This window comes from Pollicipes pollicipes, unplaced genomic scaffold, assembly GCF_011947565.3.
Source record: "Pollicipes pollicipes isolate AB1234 unplaced genomic scaffold, Ppol_2.1 Scaffold_4295;HRSCAF=5057_pilon_pilon_pilon, whole genome shotgun sequence".
In the NCBI taxonomy this organism is placed as follows: domain Eukaryota; kingdom Metazoa; phylum Arthropoda; class Thecostraca; order Pollicipedomorpha; family Pollicipedidae; genus Pollicipes; species Pollicipes pollicipes.
This window is the reverse complement of record NW_023596461.1, coordinates 33,304,546-33,323,380: the sequence shown is the minus strand read 5'-3', so window position 1 is coordinate 33,323,380 and position 18,835 is coordinate 33,304,546. Positions and strand designations below refer to the sequence as shown.

At 58.4% G+C, this 18,835-nt stretch overlaps 1 protein-coding gene across 1 annotated transcript in view; it reads left to right on the top strand.

The window, feature by feature from the left end:
- The window catches only part of LOC119096793 (uncharacterized), a 67,787-nt gene extending 49,312 nt beyond the window's left edge, over window positions 1-18,475 (top strand). The window contains exons 5-15 of the mRNA XM_037219729.1: window positions 6,100-6,193; window positions 7,292-7,468; window positions 8,949-9,104; window positions 10,488-11,370; window positions 11,680-11,944; window positions 12,512-12,660; window positions 14,232-14,432; window positions 14,701-14,831; window positions 16,429-16,623; window positions 16,950-17,076; window positions 17,412-18,475. Of these exons, the coding sequence (XP_037075624.1) occupies window positions 6,100-6,193; window positions 7,292-7,468; window positions 8,949-9,104; window positions 10,488-11,370; window positions 11,680-11,944; window positions 12,512-12,660; window positions 14,232-14,432; window positions 14,701-14,831; window positions 16,429-16,623; window positions 16,950-17,076; window positions 17,412-17,488 (2,455 nt within the window). The 3' untranslated portion in view covers window positions 17,489-18,475. The remainder of the gene's footprint in view (window positions 1-6,099; window positions 6,194-7,291; window positions 7,469-8,948; window positions 9,105-10,487; window positions 11,371-11,679; window positions 11,945-12,511; window positions 12,661-14,231; window positions 14,433-14,700; window positions 14,832-16,428; window positions 16,624-16,949; window positions 17,077-17,411) is intronic.
- The last annotated feature ends 360 nt before the right edge of the window (window positions 18,476-18,835 follow it).

Here is an 18,835-nt window from a genome sequence, read left to right as displayed (position 1 = left end):
ACCTCGGGCTGGACCGAGAGAGATTCGGAGGACGCAGGGGGTGTCCCTCGGAGCACGCGCAGGCGGCTGCTGCGTGACCTTCTACATGACAGGGCTGGTGGGACATACACCAGGTGGCTTCGCCTGAGGGCTGGTGGGACATACACCAGGTGGCTTCGCCTGAGGGCTGGTGGGACATACGCCGGGTGGCTTCGCCTGAGGGCTGGTGGGACATACGCCGGGTGGCTTCGCCTGAAGGCTGGTGGGACATACGCCGGGTGGCTTCGCCTGAGGGCTGGTGGGACATACGCCGGGTGGCTTCGCCTGAAGGCTGGTGGGACATACGCCAGGTGGCTTCGCCTGAGGACTGGTGGGACATACGCCGGTGGCTTCGCCTGACATGTGATCGTCTCAGGGGACCGCTGGAGGTCCCAGTTGGGCTCTAGTGATGACCGGCTCGGAATGAGCTGCGTACCGCCAACGCTGAACGGAGCGGAGCAAGCCGAACACAGGCAATTCAACATGATCTCAGATACCTGCGGTTGAACTTAAGTGGCCATAGGATACCTTACGTAGCCACGGCAGATCTCAGAGGCGTTCTGCGAAGAAAGATCTCAGGAAGATCTCGGGGGATGCCCCTCGTTGAGGCTAGATGAACATCAAATGGCCTCAGCAGGTGGTGTGTACCGCAGGGGACTTCGAGTCGCCGAAGAAGACGTTCGACGATTGCAGAAGACATCGCTCAGCCTCAGTCGACCTCAGGTGGCCTTCATCAACTCAGTCGACGTTGTTGTCAGCCCGAGGCTCCCGGCCTCCATCGCCCGCTAGCTGGGTCACGCCCTGACGCCGTGTCGGAGCGCGAACGGTGCCGGCCAGCCGCGCACTCGGCCTACAACGCCGACACGTAATAGAGCGGTGTCCGTTATTGATGGCGGCCCGCCGGCAGCGGCGCGCCGTCACCAGGCGACTGTATCGGGGCCCTTCATCGCGGGGCGTGCGCACGCCAAAAAAGGCGCCAGCCGGCCGCGCGCCGCCGCGTCGCGCCCATGATCGTCGCCGCCGCTCGGTCCGAGGTTAATGACAAGATGGTACCGCCGAGTCGGACTGGGGACGGCTTCTAAGGACGGCAGTCTGCGTTAGTTTCCGACGTTTCACTCGGTGACAGGGCTCTGCCTGAGACTGTTTCAAGTCTCGCTTCGTGCTGCTCGTCTGCCGATTTTATCGGGCGACTTCCGGAAAACACTGCACACGGCACAAAGGCAGAAAAACGGTCGCGGGCCGGAGGCGTCCAGCAGAGCTCATTTCTCCCAAGCTGGGAACTTGTTTGTAGCGGAGTGCACCTTGATGGGTGGGAAGAGGTGGGCGCGTCATTTGTTTTCGTGTGTGGTTGGGGCCGGCGGTTCTTGCGCAGTACCCGGTTCTGCCGAGCTCGTGATCACTGTGCCGCGGAGACCCTGGACTGGCGCCGGTCTCCGAGTGAGTAGCGGCGCCTCCTTAAAGACTGGCGTCGCCAGGACGGATGCAGCAGGGCCCTTCATGGGGGCTCATGAGCGCCCGCTTCTGAAGCTCGACTCGGAGCCTCCCTTCCGGGTGCTCCTAAGCATCTTTCCCATGAACCTTTGGCTTGCGGTGATCTCCTTGACCCTTTCCCTAAACCCTCGAAATTGAGCCTTCCGCCCCTAAACCTTCCATCCCTGAACCTACCGCGTTGTACTTTCCACTCCAGAACCTCGCGGCCGTGAACCTCAGGCCTGAACCTCCCACTTGAACCTTCCTCTCCTGACTTTCCCGCCCGTGAAACTCTCCCCGAACCTTCAGCCACTTACCCTATCGCTCCTGAATTTGTCGCCCATGAACCTGCCGCCCCTGCATCTTCATCCCTGAACGCCTGGCGGCTGGACCTCCCGTCCCTGAGCTCCGTCCCTGAGCCCGCACCCTCGCCTCTCGCTCCCGGCCTGTCAGCGCCCCGCCGCGCTACAACTCCAGTGGCGTCCGGGCGTCTGGAGAAGCTGAGTAAAAACGCCCCGGCCGCCTGTCGGCCATTGTTCAGGAGGATCGGACAGGCCGTTACGATTGCAGGACGCCCTAAAAGCAAACAGTGCACCGGCGCGCTGTGCGGCCGGGTCGCATACACAAGCAGGCGCCGGCCGCTGTCGGGGACCCGGACCGACGGGCCGGGCCGGCGGCTCGCAGGGGTCGCTGCCGAGGCGCCGGCCAACGGAAAGGCCGTAGCCGCACGAGTCCAGAGTGGGAGAGAGCAGCTGGGGTTAGCGCCCTGGCTGGTCCGGGGAGCTAGCCCGTGGAGCGTGCTGCGGGTGCCGTGTTAAAAGTGAGGCCGTCGCCCGCGGAGGGGGGCACATTCAATAAGTGTCTGTATGGATTAATGCACACTGCGAATAACGCGTCATTGTTCCGTAAATGATTATGGCGTGACCATTAGGATTGCACAATGGATCTGCAAGCTTATGCAAAGCTCCCTGCAGTTTTCAGATTTTCAATGTTGAATGTGTTGCGTGTGTGTTTTGCATAGTGTGGCCATCATGCTGTGCAAGCAATAAAGGGGGACCTGTAGCCGCGGGATAACAAATGAATGATGAAAATAATCATTCATCGCAAATTAAACACACGACGTGCAATTGCGAACCACGGATTCACCTAGCAAGGTTTCGCTTTTGCTTTATATGTTATCGTGACATAGTTATGCAACATGCTGCGTTCCCTCGAGTTACTTAATTGTTTGCACCTGCTAGCCATCAAGCGCCAGTTTGAACGGTCCAAACGTATTGCTTGCAAATAATTCATGGGGTAAATCTGCCCGACCGGTTACATGGCAGCCATGGTCATCAGCTGACGATGAATGAAAACGCACGTTACGGCTGTGTGCACTCTATGCTTCCTGGCAATTACAGTATGCGTTCACAGTACGGCAGGATGGTAGAAAGCGTGTACGTAAAGTGTGCATTCGTCGACCGTATGAAAAAGCTAGAGACGCTCAATGGCGCCTCATTTTTGTTCCTGGGCGTCTGCTGACAGCAGTCTTAGGGCTTTATCAGTCGTATCAGATGGGCACTGGTACGACAATGCAGATAGGCGCTCATCAGTGCGCCACATCATGTTCTATTCTAGGGAATCTTGTGGCATGTTGTCATGACACGGTTAAGTTCGAGCATGTCAGAATGTCTTAACAATCTCTTCCGTCGGTTTATGTTTCAAGCAGGATTATGAATATTAAAGAGGACTAAGTTTCACATAAAGACGATACATTTTGGCAAGCTGTGAATTTATAATCTGACTATCCGTGCGGAGTAGGCATCTCACTCTTTGTAATGTCCAGTTCCACCACGCATCAGATTATCTGGTAATTGGTCCTAGGCTCTCTCCTTTGTACCCCCTCTTCATCCCGTCGTGGTGTGCCAAAAGTGGTGGTTGCCTGCCTTGGCTCGTCGTCAGTGGAGGCCGGGCGGTGTTTCGGCGCCGGCGCCGGCTGATCGTGCCGATCTGGCCGGATAACCATCACTTAAGTCGTGCTCGGGCGCCGTAATTGATTTCATAACCCCAAAAATGTGGCAGCTGCTCGCGGATAGCGTCACGCTTTGCCTCCGCATGACATACACGTATCCAGATGTAAAGCGGACAAAAAACATATCAGATCTACTGAATTCCGAAGTACTGAGATACACTGAAGTGGACGTATTCCAGCACATCCATATGTGGCGACGGACGGTGCAGGACCCGGCTGTCGGGGTCGCTGCTGCCACCACGGCAGCGCCGCTGGTGGAGCCGGATCGGCCAGCAGACGCCGCCGGTGGAGCCGGATCGGCCAGCAGACGCCGCCGGTGGAACTGGGTCGGCCAGCAGGACACCGCCGGTGGGGGAGCCGGATCGGGCCAGCAGACCGCCGCCGGTGGAGCCGGAATCGGCCCAGCAGACGCCGCCGGTGGAGCCAGATCAGCCAGCAGACGCCGCCGGTGGAGCCGGATCGGCCGGCAGACGCCGCCGGTGGAGCCGGATCGGCCAGCAGACGCCGCCGGTGGAGCCAGATCGGCCAGCAGACGCCGCCGGTGGAGCCGGATCGGCCAGCAGACGCCGCCGGTGGAGCCGGATCGGCCAGCAGACGCCGCCGGTGGAGCCGGATCGGCCAGCAGACGCCGCCGGTGGAGCCGGATCGGCCAGCAGACGCCGCCCGTGGAGCCCGGTTGGCCAGTAGACGCCGCCGGCCGACCGACCCTGTCAGACCAGCTGACACCGGGAGTGATTGACATCCGCGGTGGCCGCGCGTGCACGTGTCACCGACGACGTGTCTGAATGTGTCTTCGGACCGGTGGGCACGTCAGCGTCCATACCGTGGCCCTCATGCGCTTCGCTAACCGGGGTTGACACACGTGCCAGCGCACCATCTACTTGATCTCGTGATGCCACTTGTAGTGTGATGTTTCTTTGCGAAGTCCCCTGGCTCGCGGGATGACCGTTGTGGAATCTGTTCGCTAGGTCACTGGTCTCCGCACTCCTCTGTGAGTTCTTGAAGCTCTGGTCCAGTTCCCTGACTTTCCTCGCCGTCTCCCGACATTCCGTGCGGTCGCCCTGTCCCCCTGGGGGTGGCTGTCGTCCAGTCTCATCACCTTGTCGATCTATTGGCTGCCGTCTGTTCGTGCGATGCTTCCGACAGCTTCTTGGCACCCGGCATCAGCAGTCAGCTGACCTCCCTGACAGGTCATGACCTTGCGCGCCTCCATCATTAGCCTCAGTGTGCGGTGTGGGGAGTCTCGCCTTGTGCGCAGCCGCTCTCGACACAACCTGACTCCGTCGCTCTGCCGCGGTGCGGTGTCGAGCCGTGGTGGCTCACCAGTCACTCCTGTGGGTATGAGTCGGACTTGACTCCGTCGCTCTGCCGCGGTGCGGTGTCGAGCCGTGGTGGCTCCCCAGCCACTCCTGTGGGTATGAGTCGGACACGGATTTGACCTGGCAGCCAACTGTCCCAGCTCCTCAGGTGGTTAGCTTCCGTCGTTGGCTTCGGCTTCCGGGCTCTTGCTCATGACCTTGGCAGGAGTGAGAGGCGATGGAAAATTGATTGGTGCAGTTGGTTTGAATATCAATCGGCCATAGCCTTCGCTCCGGAGGGGCATTTTGGCATGCACGGCAGATAAAATTGCCAATCGGGTTCCCGGAGAAGTGTATGCTTTCACCAAGTCTCGTACTTCGTAGAATCCCTGCCTTCATATGCCCCCCGCCTGAAGGTCTTGTTTTTGTTTACGGACCAGGCACCGAGTGACGATAAGAATCTGTTCGGTGTCAGTCACAGTCCGTGTTCAAATGCACAGCATGACCTGGGTGTCGTGTGCACGGTCACTTTAATTCCTACTTTGTTACGTAGGGTCGTAAAAAGTGGTGGCATTCTTTCAAGTCACCTGTCTTTCTCTGACGGATGAATACCGGATGATTGTCAGCAGGTAGTTCTTATGGCAATCATGTTTTTGCATTCTGTGCATTTGCATGGTTACATGTTGTTCTTCTGTAAGCATCCTGTGTGGTGAACTGATTACAAAGATCGGTTACCGTTAATCTGGAGCCTTCATCATCGATTAAACCTACGACATTCAAGAGCAAATGATATCGTTATCAGACACCTCAGTCGTTCCCTCTCCGAAAGATCGCCAATATCAACCATGCTTTGCACGACTGGAGCCAGACGTGCGGACACTTAGTGTCAGGACGAGTATGTTCAGTTGTAATTGACTCGTCCAGTGCCGGTGTGCATGAGACCGCTTGGTTGGCCGCTGAGCCCGGAGCATTGATTGACCAGAGGCGGAAATATTTGTAGTCCTTGACCATTGGCTTGCCTTCACGAGGATTACGATATCTCATCGGCTGCGTTGGGGACGCGCTGTATCTTTGTGTGATGATGTAAGTTTCAACAGAACGTAACGCAACCCTACAATGGCTGGTGGGATCCAGTGTCGATTTCCTAACGCGAAGGCTGTGCTGGCTTCTCCAGCCAGCTGGCCAGATGATCCATCTGGACGGGTGAACGAGGGGTTCCTGTTTCGGCAGCGGCCTCGTCCAGGGTCGTGGTCACGTGCCGGCCGCCTGGCGCTGACCCCGCTCGGTCGGCGTGTGTTGCAGTCCATGGCAGCGGGTGAAGCTTGAGGCCGTGCTGCTGTACTTCGAGGCGATGTCGGAGGCCGAACCCACTGGGCGCGTCTCCTACACCAGAAAGGTACGGCCCAGGCCCTGGCGCGGCGGCGTCGGCGATAGGCGTGTTCTGAAGACGGGCGCTGTGCGGCAGGAGCTGGGTGTGGTGCGAGCTGTGGGTGTGGTGACGGATCGGCACGTGATGGGTGAACACTGATGTGATGAATAAACAGACATGTGGCGTTTCAGTGCAACGCGGTGAGCGAGCGGTGGTGTGACGGGGGGAAAGTGGTGTTATAAATGAGCAGGAATGTGGCGGTGGAATTTAAATGTGGAATGTGGAATGTAGACCACGACGGGGCAAGAGAACTGAGATGTGTTGAGAAGGCGCCCATGTACTGCATGCAGAGAAGTGTGGTGGGTGAACAACGATGTGATAAGGCAACGGTTATGCGATGCATAAACGACGACGTGGTGATTCACCTTGAAAAGTTATGTGATGGGTTACCGGTCATGTGATGTGTGGACATTCATGTGACGCGTGAACAGTCGTGTTATGCATGAACAGTCATGTGGCAGGTGAACTGTTATGTTATGGGCGAATAGCCACGTAATGGAGGGCAGTGCTATGGTAGGTGATGGATAGTGGGGCAGCCATACGATGGGGACCAACCATGTCCTGGATGAGCAATGATTTGATACGCGAACAGGCATGTGCTGGGTGAACAGTCAAACAATGGATGAAAGCTCACATGACGCGTTTGACAACGCCCTGAGTCCAGTGACCAAAACCGTGTCAAGTGCGCCGTCGCACAGTGAGGGGGTGGGAGGGGAGCATCGCTGGCCGCGATCCGCTCCGCCAATGTCGCCCCCTCCGAGCTGGGCGGCGCCGCTCTGCCCATGCCGCCCCCTCTGAGCTGGACGGCGCCGTTCTGCCCATGCCGCCGCTCTGCCCATGCCGTCCCCTCTGAGCCGGGCGGTGCCGCTCTGCCCATGCCGCCCGCTCTGAGCTGGTCGACGCCGTTCTGCCCATGCCGCCCCTCTGCCCATGCGCCCCCTCTGAGCCGGGCGGCACTGCTCTGCCCATGCGCCCCCTCTGAGCCGGGCGACGCCGCTTTGCCCATGCCGCCTCTCTGAGCCAAGCATCCCCTCTGAGCCTTGCGGCGCCGCTCTGCCCGTTCAGGTGATGAGCGGCCGCCAGTTCGCCAGTCTGCACGACTGGCTGGCCTGCAGCAAGCCGCTGTGCCCGGTGGTGGTGCGCGACACGGGCCGCGTCGAGGACGTCGAGCCGGGGGTCAGTCAGGTCTGCTTCCTCAGCCCGCTGCCCGGCGGCGACACGCGGCGCGACGCCAGGTCACAGGTCAGGGGTTAGCCGGCGGTGCGGCGCGCAGCGGCGGCCGCGTGGGGAGAAAACGCGTCGGCGCTGGTGGAGCGCAGGAATTGAGGGCTTTGGGTGAAGTGAGTGTACGTGCCTGGGTGTTATGTGCTCGGGCCTTTGGGTGGGCCGATTGGAATCTCGTGGGTTGCATACCTGAGCGGAGGAAATGGCCCTCCGGTATTGACTTGGGCTTCGAGGCAGCACAGGCTTTAAATTTATGGGCTTTTACCGTCGGTTGTCGTTTCGAACAGGTAAGAATATGCGCAAACTCTTTGAGTCTTTTTGAAGTCTCTTCGAGCGCTAAGGCCCTAAGACCTTTATTAGTGTGGCAGTTTTGTGTTGCGGGTCGAGCCGGAATCGGATTCCGAGTAAATAAATTTTAGTGACGTCAACGCAAAGTAAATGCTTGAAAAAGTTGCTACAATGAGCCTAAATGGCTTGAGGAGAACATGATAGTGCAAGTCATTAATGGGGGTGACTGGAAAATGTGGCACCCGAGACATAGTCATATATTAGCATCGTACGCAAATATTTGTAGCAAGTGGAGCACGTGATGGATGCTTGCTGTATTATCGAAATAAGGGTGCGCTTATGCTCGAGCGATAGACGGAGGCCGGTATGTGGTTCATAGACAAGAGTTATAAGCTGTTAATTGTCACTGAGTTAAACTCTTCAGAACACCTGGTGTGTGTCTGAGAGCACGGGAAAGTTGGATTCTAGTAAAAACAGTCAATTTCGTACTTTATCAAGCCATTGTGTAAATGCATGAACATGTTAAGCTTACGCACCGACGCAAGAAAATCAGGGGTTTTGTTGTTAGCTCGGGCATGTGACGTGTAGTCCATGAGCGTCCTCCGTTGCTAGATAGACAACGTACAGTGTTTTCATCGTACGATGGTTTTGGTCTCGCCAGGTCTTACATTCAGCAATATCGTGCGATTCTTGACATCTTTAAAATACCAATAAAACACGGGAGAAAGATTTTATGAAACGAAATTCACAACGTTTTTTTATTTTGCTTTTAAAGGATAGTTGTGATCGATTCTTCAATAAATTCGATGGTGGACTAAATAACGTTTTCCCACCCTGTACCTCCCAAAAATAGCCGTTGTGTGTCAGACAACCAACCAAGCACCCTCTGATAACCGTCTCGCAGATGATGATGATGAGTGGTAGGTGGTACTGGCTGACACAATAATCACGGAGATATTCATCATGTAGCGCATAATTATCGTGTTACGAACGCAATACCACCGGGAAAATAATACGTTTCAATGTTGTGCAGTTTCAGAATGATGTACGCTTTCTTCCAGCACAATTGTACGTTTGATTGCTACATCGCGATATCATGTCAGTACCTCCGACCCAACTGTGTCGCTTCCCGACCTACCTGGGCGCAAGTTGTCTTTGCCCCTAACCGACCGACCTTTGCCGTGACCGAGCTCCCTGTGCGTACCGCCAGGAGGCACTGTGCCACGCCACGCACCCAGAGCTGCTGGTGACGGCCCTCTTCCAGGAGAAGCTGGAAGACAACGAGGCGCTGGCGGTGTCGGGCTGCGTCCGCTCCTGCCAGCTGTCCTGCGGCCCCGGCGGCGCGCCGAAGGTCAGCAGACTGTCGGTAGGTGGCAGCACCGACGCCGTAACCGACAGCGGTCGGGCGGTCCCGTCATGTCTTGACTCCCACGCTCCCATTGACTTGATTCCCATTTGAACGTATTTGAATGGGCACTCGGTGAGTACGGGAAGCAGACGCCACTGGCGGTGTGGGCCTCGCTCATCCCTCCCCCATGCGCTTTACTCAGTTTGTGAAATAAATTCATGAGGTGGATTATGGTTAGCTTTACAATTCCAATTCCAATTTCACAATTTTAAATCGGCAATCTCCTCAGGAAATATTCGGTGGGAAGCGTACCAGGAGCTGATGATATCTTTCTTAATACAGCTTCTAAAATCGTTGACTAGCTGCAGAACCAGCGGCTTTCGGTCGGATTCCTGCGTCTAGGTTCTCCGCCACGTAGCCGATCATAGCCCCGCATTGCGGCTCGTATCGTCCTGTTCCGCTCGCTCCCGACTTCGCGTCGCATCGTCTGAAGTTCGCACGAGTGGCACACAGTGGCACACAGTGGCACGAGTGGCACAGAGAATGTTCACTCTCCGCGCGAGCTTCGCCCAGCGACGGAAGGCCGCAAGCTCCTCCGTGAGGGAGGCACGAGCCGCCGCGGCCGAAGACTTGACATGGGTGGGATTGGCGCCGGGGAGGTGTGTCATTGATGCACTCTAAAAATACTTGCGCGAAACGCATGCCACGCACAACGGCAGCGATAGTCGACGAACATTCATTCGTGCAGTGATCACGTGGGCCAGTCATTGTGTCGGCCGAATGGCGTTGTGTTGTGCGATGCCGTTTCAGAGCAGCTTTACCACATACACAAACGGAAAGAGGCAAATGAATAGCATGGCATCGTGCATGGTTGACTCAAAGTTGGCAGGGCTGGAGCCAGAACTCCATTAAAACATAGTTAAAAGTACCGAGCTCATAGCATTCACGAGAGTCATGTACGGCAAGTTCTATTTTTGGCATTTGGTGACGTGGACGCTATCCCTGCAGCATGTTTAACGCCACATATGTAGCCGTGACCAGCTCCCCTGATCACACAGAGCATTTGCATGCGCTGTGCGAGCCCACCGGGGCGGTAATCGTGCGCACGGCGCCATAACTAACACCTCATCGATTCGGTAACGATGCCGTAAATATTTTACGGTCTTGAAATGGGCGAGAGCTCAGTTAACGTCAGCTTTAATTCGACTCAGTTGATCATGTGGCCTCCTGGTATGGCTCGCCTCAACTCTTTAAAAAAGTGCCTTCACCGAAGCACATGTGTCGCAAATGCTTCCTCCGCTGCGCGAAGAAGCCGTTGTTTTGCCTTTCTGTCCTTACGCAGTGTTCATATGTCGTGTTCAACCATCGCACGGTGTGAACGTTGACGATTTCTGCCGCCAGGCGTCGGCACGCGTCTCGGCTGTGGAACGTCAGATCTGCGGCGTGGATGCCGAGAGTTACGGAAGCCTACCGGCGGCGCAGTACGACGAGGACGCCATCCTGCGCGAGCTGAACAAGGCATACCTCGGCTTCCAGCAGCCCAAGATCACCAAGCGGCTGAGTCCGATCGGCGAGTCAAATTGCCCGAGTCCGCACGTGTCCGACTCGCCTGTGGCCAGCGAGTCGGGCGACTCGCCGGCGGCCCCGGAGAACGGGGCCGCGCTCGTTCGTGCGTGCCGCCAGTCGCTGCCGGAGGAGCGGCCGGCGCGCTGGACGCCGCTGCGCCGGCCGGCCACCATCGGTGGCGCGATGGCAGAGTCGCCTGGCGGACCGTCGTCACCGCCACCTGGTGGCACCGCCTCCAGCGGCTCCGCCCGCCAAGGCGTGCTGCGCCTGATAGGACAGCTGCAGCGGTCGATTGAGCGCGAGCTGGGCGAGCTCGGCCAGGAGACAAACTCGCAGATAGTGTCGCAGATCATGGCCAAGATCCGCACGATGGACCGCAGTCAGCTGGTGCGCCTGCTAAGCAGTGAGTCGGCGCGCGCGCCGGGCGAGCCGCCCGCCGCCGGTGACCTGCCCTGCGAGGACACCCTGCTGACCGTGTGCGAGGCGCTCATGGGCGAGCAGGCGCCGCTGCAGGCGCTCGACGCCGACTACTTCGAGTGGCGGCTGGAGGAGGTGGCGCAGGAGCGCTGCGAGCTGCTGCCGGGGCTGCTGAGCGGCAGGAGGCCGGGCCGGCCGGCGTCCGAGCCGACGGCCGCTGCCGTCCGCGGCCAGGTGTCCATGGACACGGACGCCTTCTTCAGCGCCTGCAGCAGCGTGGACGATACCTCGCCTTCGCAAGGTATTACAGAAGTCTGGATGGCGTCTGAACGGTCCGATGGACATTGCTGCTCAATTGTCTTATGTTGGTGAAGTAAAGCTTACTCTCAGCCCGCATCATTTTCAGGTTGCTCCTCGTTTAGACAGACAGACAGATTCTGACAATGGCGAACCTGGTTCGTGGCCGTGGTGTTGTCCAAAATTAAACACCAGCAGACTCCAGAAGCAGGACTGAACGGCAGCCATTCCATTTACGCCATTTACCACACCAACCCCGCGCAGCAGCTACACGGCCCAGGACCGCAGCGACGCTTTCCTCCGCCGCCGACAGATGGCAGGAGCGAGGCGAGCAGCGGCTCACCGCCGCGCTACCGCAGCTCGGTCTCGCCGGACCGGCCGGCGGCGGCTCTGCCGCGACGGCGCAGCACCTTCCGGGACCGGCTGCAGGAGGCCAACCGGCGTGCCGAGCTGGAGGAGCGCGCCGCCGCCGCCACCGGTTCTCAGGATGAAGACGAGGCGCCGCAGGTCGACCTGGCCAGCGCCGCGGCTGCTACCGCTGCCTCTGCGCTTCAAGATGACGAGGACGTACCGATGAGGTACCGGAGGACTCGCAGGGATGGGGTGGGATATACAGGCACGGTTTTGCAGTTTTTTGCGTTGAGTATATATATATATATATATATATATATATATATATATATATATATATATATATATATATATATATATATATATATATATATATATATATATATATATATGTGTGTGTGTGTGTGTGTGTGTGTGTGTGTGTGTGTGTGTGTGTGGTGTGTACATAATATCATCTCATATCACATGCAATCAGGGTTGGGCATGCAGTCAAACCAGACTTGATGCAGGCATGCCACATGGCCAATGAACGACATAATGAGCCAGCTCGAATGAACAATGCCATATTGCGAAGGAGATTTGGGTATACCATTTGTGAATCATTTGTGCGGCACATGAGCGTAAGAAGAAGTGCCCAGGATGTTTGACATGTTTTTACGGTGACTGCCGGTGCTCTAGTGTTCGAATGACTGGCACATGTCCGAAGAGCTACTAGTTAGAATATGACTGGAAATCCCTGCTTAAAGAGCACAGTAACCAGGAAGATCGCCACTGTCATTCACGATTGTCGACAGGAGGAATGGTTCGTCGGTGGGCGAGGACGAGGATGAGGTGGCCGACCAGCTCGTGCACGACCGCCGCTGGACGAGCCGCTTCCGCGCCAAGAGCCGTAGTCTGACCGGGAATAGCTCGCGGCTCAGCTTCAGCTCAGACTTTAGCTCAGGTGAGCCGGACGTGCGGGTAGCCGTTCACGGGTCTCAGCGTGCGAACTGAACTCGGGAGGTCTGGAGCTAAGCAACGCACCAGGTGAGCAAATCCAATCCATTGAGGGCATCTAAGCCCAGAGGCCGGCCAAAAGCTCGGGCGCCGTAATGGTCCGTTTGTTGAAAGTTGCCAGTTGTCGAATAGCGTTCCTCAACACAGGGAAACGCTCAGTGCCGCACCGAAGCAGCCTCTCTCACTCCGTTCAGCTGCTGGGCCTCCACTCACGAAGTTCGCTAACTGATGAGAGCGAGGGTGTTTACACGATTTCAGCCATTCTCTTCCATCGAACGGATGACGTCGCGTTTATATTTAGCAAAGTGCGAACTAACGAAAGTGCGCTCCACGATGGTACCCCCGTTCTGACATCTGCCCTATGTCATCACTCACCACTTTACCCTCAATCCTCGCATCGCTTCGTCTCCTCGGGCAGGCCGCGTGCAACGGCCACGAGCGGCTGAAGCGTCCCCCGGCGAAGCCTCGCCGATCGCCCGCGCGCGGCCCGAAGAAAGCTTTCTGTTGAGGGCCAGTCTCGGTGGTGGAGGACTTTCACATGGTCACAGTCTTGCCGCTGGCACTCACCTCTTTCCTTCATTCCATAGGCCTGGAATGGTTAGTGCTGGCCCAACGAGCTCATTCTAACCGAGCCGAACACACATTCCGTCACCGTTTATGATAACAAGATTCTTATGAAGCCCATTGCCTGCAACTTTGCTCTGCGCCGCTCATATCCATACGGCTTGGAAGACCAGTGATATGTCCGAGCGTCGTAACACGCCATAAATTTACATGTAATTGTGGTGTTTTGTGCTTAAGGGCGCGTGAAATGGGTGCCGTTTTGCAGACACTTGAAAACGAACTGGTACATTAAGTTCCTATGCAAGTGACACCATGCCTGTACGATGTAGCTAACACTGTGTTGTACAGCGGGACTGGCACCGTAATGCAGGGATGTCTCCGGCATCGCACTATGGAGTGTAACCATCCATACAAGTGTAATTGGCACTGTACTATTCGGTGTTGATGACACCGTACTGCTCGGTACAAATGAAGTCCGTATGCCCGCTGTCCATTGGCCGGTATAGCTGACACCGTACCTTTCGATGCAAGATAAGTGTCATATTCCTGTCCCTTCCAACTTACGTCATTCTGGCCAGTTAACTGACCAACATACTGCCCAGTGTGACTGTCATTATGCTGCCGTTGCAGCTTGCACCATTATGCCCGATTTAACGCACGCCGCATTGGTTATTGTAACTGGCACAGTATCCTTGGGTGTGACTGGCATTGTATTGTTTTGTTTTATCAACATTATGCTATATGGTGTAAGCGACATGTTTTCCAGTGTAACCGACACCATGTTCTATGATGCAGACGACATTTTGTCAACCATTGTAGCTGGCATGCTCCTGTCCGACGTAACTGACGCCGTATTTTCCGGCGTAACTAACCCCACACCACGGATGCAGCCCACTCCGTCTTGCCCGGCTCAGGCTACAGCCGGCGCCAAGCCTCGCTCTGCCCTGTCCCCAGAGGTGGAGGAGCTCTGTGACAAGTTCGGCCACTGGCTAGACGAGCCCGGTGCGGAGCTGGGCCCCCGCGACCTGGCCGTGATGCGCGTCACACAGCGCCTGCTCAAGCGCACTCTCTCCGACTCGTTCGCCGGCGTTGCCATGGAGATCGAGGCGCTGGACACGAACGGCGCCATGCCCCGGGCGACCACGCTCAGGAATGGTGGGTGCTGTTACGGCGGCTGGGCAGCCACCAATGCAGATCCCACAGATTGACGGCATCAATTAAATTGCGTATCAGCCCAGGCTTGTGTGCGCAAACTTCGCGCAATGGCACCGCTTAGCTTGCTTTCAACTCCTGCAATCACGTAAACCCCAGTGGCAAGACTCGGTTCGGTCGCAAGACAGTGCCTCCGAGAGCCAAACGTTCTTGAGACGGCGTTGTTAGGCTGCGTCGCCGTAACGCGGCAACACGGACTCGCTGCCCCCAGGTGCGGCCGCGCCCGGGGGCAGGCGGCGCGGCGCCCCGAGGCGTTCCCTCAGCCTCTCGGACCAGTGGGCGCGCGAGAGGCTGGCGCTGGAGCTGGCCAGGAAGCTGGTGGAGCCGCCGACGGCAGAGCAGGTGGGCACGAAGGCAGGTCACTGGCCCGCTGTCTGGTGCGGTACGGAGTGGAAGGAGCGTTGGCTACAGAGTGAAGCTGGCTTTTATGCGTGTGTGTTTGTGGCTAGGCTTACGGTGTGGATGGTGGTGGTTATTTCGTGGCGTGGCGTGCTACTAATCGGCCTTTGCCATTTACTGGGGCAGGCACCACCTATATCCGAAGTTACGGATTTTGCATCAAAAAGTGTGAAGCACATCACCTTGTGCGTCAAAACGTCATCGTATGTGACAAATGACGGCTTACAATATACAACTTTATTCTGTAACAAAGATCATTGTAGCGGACATAGTGCATGTTCCCGCCCTGTTTTTCTCATCTACGTTTGCTGTGTGGCTTACTAACAGCCACCCCGGGCTGGGCCCAGCTGCCAGAGCCGACGTGCGCCAAGCACAGCGCCGGTTCCGTAGTGGAGATTATCGAGGCCGCCGACGCCGCCACGCTGCTGTCCGGCCGCTCCTCCCGTCTTTGCCCTGCCATCTACCGGTACTCGGAGCAACTGGCGCGCCTACTGGTGCCCGAGTGCGTGCGCGAGAGCGCGCTCCAGCTCGACTTCCACAAGGCGAAGCACCGGCGCGCCTACCGCAAGATGTCCGCGCAACCGGTGCGCCGACTGACGCAGTTCCCGCGGCGGCCGGCGGCGGCGCCACCGTCGGCGCCGAGCGCGCCGCTGCCGCTGGACGAGGCCACCGTGGAGGGCTTCAGCTGGACACTGGCCGAGCGGCTGCTGGAGGAGACGATGCGCCAGCTGCCGAGCCCGCGCCGTCTGCTGCTGCGCCGGCTCATGAGCGGCCGCGCTCTCTCGCTCGACCGCAAGGGCATCCTGAAGAAGCCGCGCGGCGCTGCGGCGCGCAGCCGTAGCATCGCCGACGTCTCGCCGCCGCCGCCGCCGGCCGCCGCCGACCCTGAGCGCCGCCCCTCCGGCAGCCTGGAGACGGCGCAGAGCCGGAGCCTGCCCGGCCAGCTGGATCGGGCGCAGGACGAGCGCCGCCCGCCCGCTCACCGCCGCAAGAGCCGGCGCGAACACTTCCTGGAGGTGGGTCTGACGTCACCACAGGTGGGTCTGATGTCACGGCAGGTAGGTGTGACGTCACGGCGGACAGGTCTGCCATCATGGAGGAGTGCCTGACCGGATGGCATGTTCCATGACGTCACGGGAGGAGCGTGTTCTCTGACGTTACGGAGGGTGCACGAGGCACAGAGACGGATGGGGCGTCCCGTTTGCCGTGACGTGGTTTTACTCACACGCATTGTTGTTGCGCTGGTGTGGCCTTCCCAGGACGGGTCACAGGGCTCAACCTAAGATGCTTGGACGGGCGGACAGACGATCTCACTCCCCACGTGGTCACATATGAATTGCTATGTTATTTCCACGGCGGCAGCGCCAAAGCATAACTCATTCGCTCTCCGGCTCTCTTGGTCCCTGAGTGAGCAGCGCCGCCGACACGGTAGCGAGCTCGCCCGCCGTTTGGAGTCCAGGCCGTCACGCCTTGTTCCCAGGCCGGTGATGCTGGTCGCCCCGCCCCGCCGGCGCACGTTCAGCGCCGCTGTCTGCCACAGTCACGCAGTCTGCTGGGCGGTGAGGCTGGCGAGGCCGGCGACGGCGTGCGACCCGTGGCCACCGGCAACTGGGGCTGCGGCCGGCGGCACGGCGGCGACCCGCAGCTGAAGGCGGCCGTCCAGTGGCTGTGCGCCAGCCGCGCCGAGGTGCCCTGCCTCATCTACTACACGTGCGGCAACCCGGCCGTCCGGACGGTGAGTGGCGCCCCTGGCGGCCGCGCTGGGAAGCTGCGGAGAGGCGGCGTTTGAGACGTGTGCCCAGGATGTGGGCGGTAAAATCTCGTGACTCGCGACATTACTGTACTGGTGGACGGTCTGTGTAACACAACGATCAGGCCGACAGCGTCGCAAGCATCCTCAAAGGTCTACGCCGTCCGGGTGCAAGCACGCAGCCGTGCAGCGCGCAGTATGGGCAGCTAGCGAGCTTCTGCGAGCGCGGCGTGTTGACTGGGCGCCACCAGGGCGCCTGCCGCCGGAGCTGGCGGACGGGGCCGGCCCTGACGTCCCTGCTCCCGCCGCAGCTGCAGTGGGTGTGCAGCAGGATCACGGACCGCCAGTGGACGGTGGGAGAACTGACGGCGGCCGTGCTCGCCCACTGCCAGCGCCGCCTGGACACGGCCAAGAGCGGCGCCCGCAGGCGCTGTCAAGGTGCGCCTCGCAGGTCGGCGGCGGACGGCTGGCGGGGGACTGCGCATCGGGCGCAGAGATTACCGGTGACGTCATTTTGATGTGCTGTTCGAATTAGTTGGAAGCTGGCGTGGCCAGATAGTGCGATGTGTGGGCCTCGGCAACTATGACGTCACTTTAACGTTGTGCCTGAATGGCGTGAGATGACCCCGGTGTGGCCGATTAACCCCGTTCATTGGCCTCAGTACGGCACCCGAATACCGTCCGCAAAGCATGTCCTCATGAAGCGTACAGTCCTTGTGTGACTGAGTAATGAAAGATGAATGTGACTGAGTGATGAATGGCGTGGTTTTCAGAGCCACCAGCCGATGACCTGTTCGAAGACCTGCTTCGCTCCGAAGGGCCTCCACCGGCGCTGGAGACGAAGTCGTGAAACTCCGATGGACCGAGTGCGATTTTGACCGCGAAACGTGACCCCGTGGAGATGCGCCGCCATGAGCCTGCCAGTCAAGGGAATGTTCATAGAGCTACACGGTGTCTGCGGATACTCAGAAGCGTGGCAATCCACGTGCGTCCAATCCACGTCGTTCTGTTGTTTTGGTGATGCCCAATCAATTTTGAACTGAAACCTGCATTTTGCAATTGTCTCAGACACCCTGCGGTACCCACGTCTTCCTTCTACAAGGAGCAACTTCCCCGAGTGCACTGGCAAGTTTGGATCATGATGGATCTGGGACAATCGCGCTCGCGCCCCATCAGCAGTGATCAGCAAGTTGTTAGGCGCCTCCGAGATTGGTGCGGACCCAATGGGGTCTGGGTCTGGGCCCGGGTCTGCAGCGTGCAGGCCGAGAGCCGGGGTCTGACCTCGGTCTGTTGGGGAGAGCCGCTGCGAGTCTGAGTCCGGAGGGCGCTCCTACCGAGAACTCGCCCCTCCCGCTTTCCTAGATGGAACTGCGTCACGGTCCATCCCACGACCCATCACTAAGTGTCGCGCGGCCAGCGGCGGCGAGGAATCTACCGAGTGCGTCCGCGCCCGTGTTCGCGCATGTGGACGCTGCTACGCTCCGCCCAGGTGCGGCCAGCGTGGCGCAGAGGCGTCAACTGCAGTGCGTGCTCGAGGATAATCGGCTCAGTCCACCAGACTCTTCCATTTGTACTAGCTTTCGTAGGGCGCTCGCGTGGCGCCCGAAGCGGGAACCGGCCCGGTCCACGCCAGCTCCGTCCCGTCCCGCGTCCACGCCGTCGTGTGTAACGCCCGCCGTGTGACGTCACCACGTAAGTGGCGCCCGCTGTGTGACGTCACCATATCACGCAACGGCCGCGTCCATCCTGGATGAGTATTGTTTGTTACGAAATGATTGACCACGTCCGCTATGGTGTAGCCTGTTACGAGTTTGATGGAATATAGTTGCTATACGTGGTCTGCCTTCCAGTGGTGGGTGCAGTGGCGGCATCTGTACAGAGGTGACGCAGATCGGGCGCTCCCGAGCGCGTAAACAGTTCTCTCCAGAGCGGCCAAGAGTTGGAAGGCACCCACTTCACCTGCGGGCGCAGTCACTAACAGCAGCGACAGCATTGATTTAGTCTTATCCGGACCGCGAGCCATAATCACGTCTGTTGTTGCTGGCCCCACCGACCAATCACTGTTCACTGGTTCGTCCCAGCTACGATTTCACAAACCAATCACCGCCTGGTCCGCCCCAGTTGCGATCCGACGAACCAATCATGGCCTGGTCCGTCCCAGCTGCGATCTCACGAACCAATCACCGCTTGGTCCTCC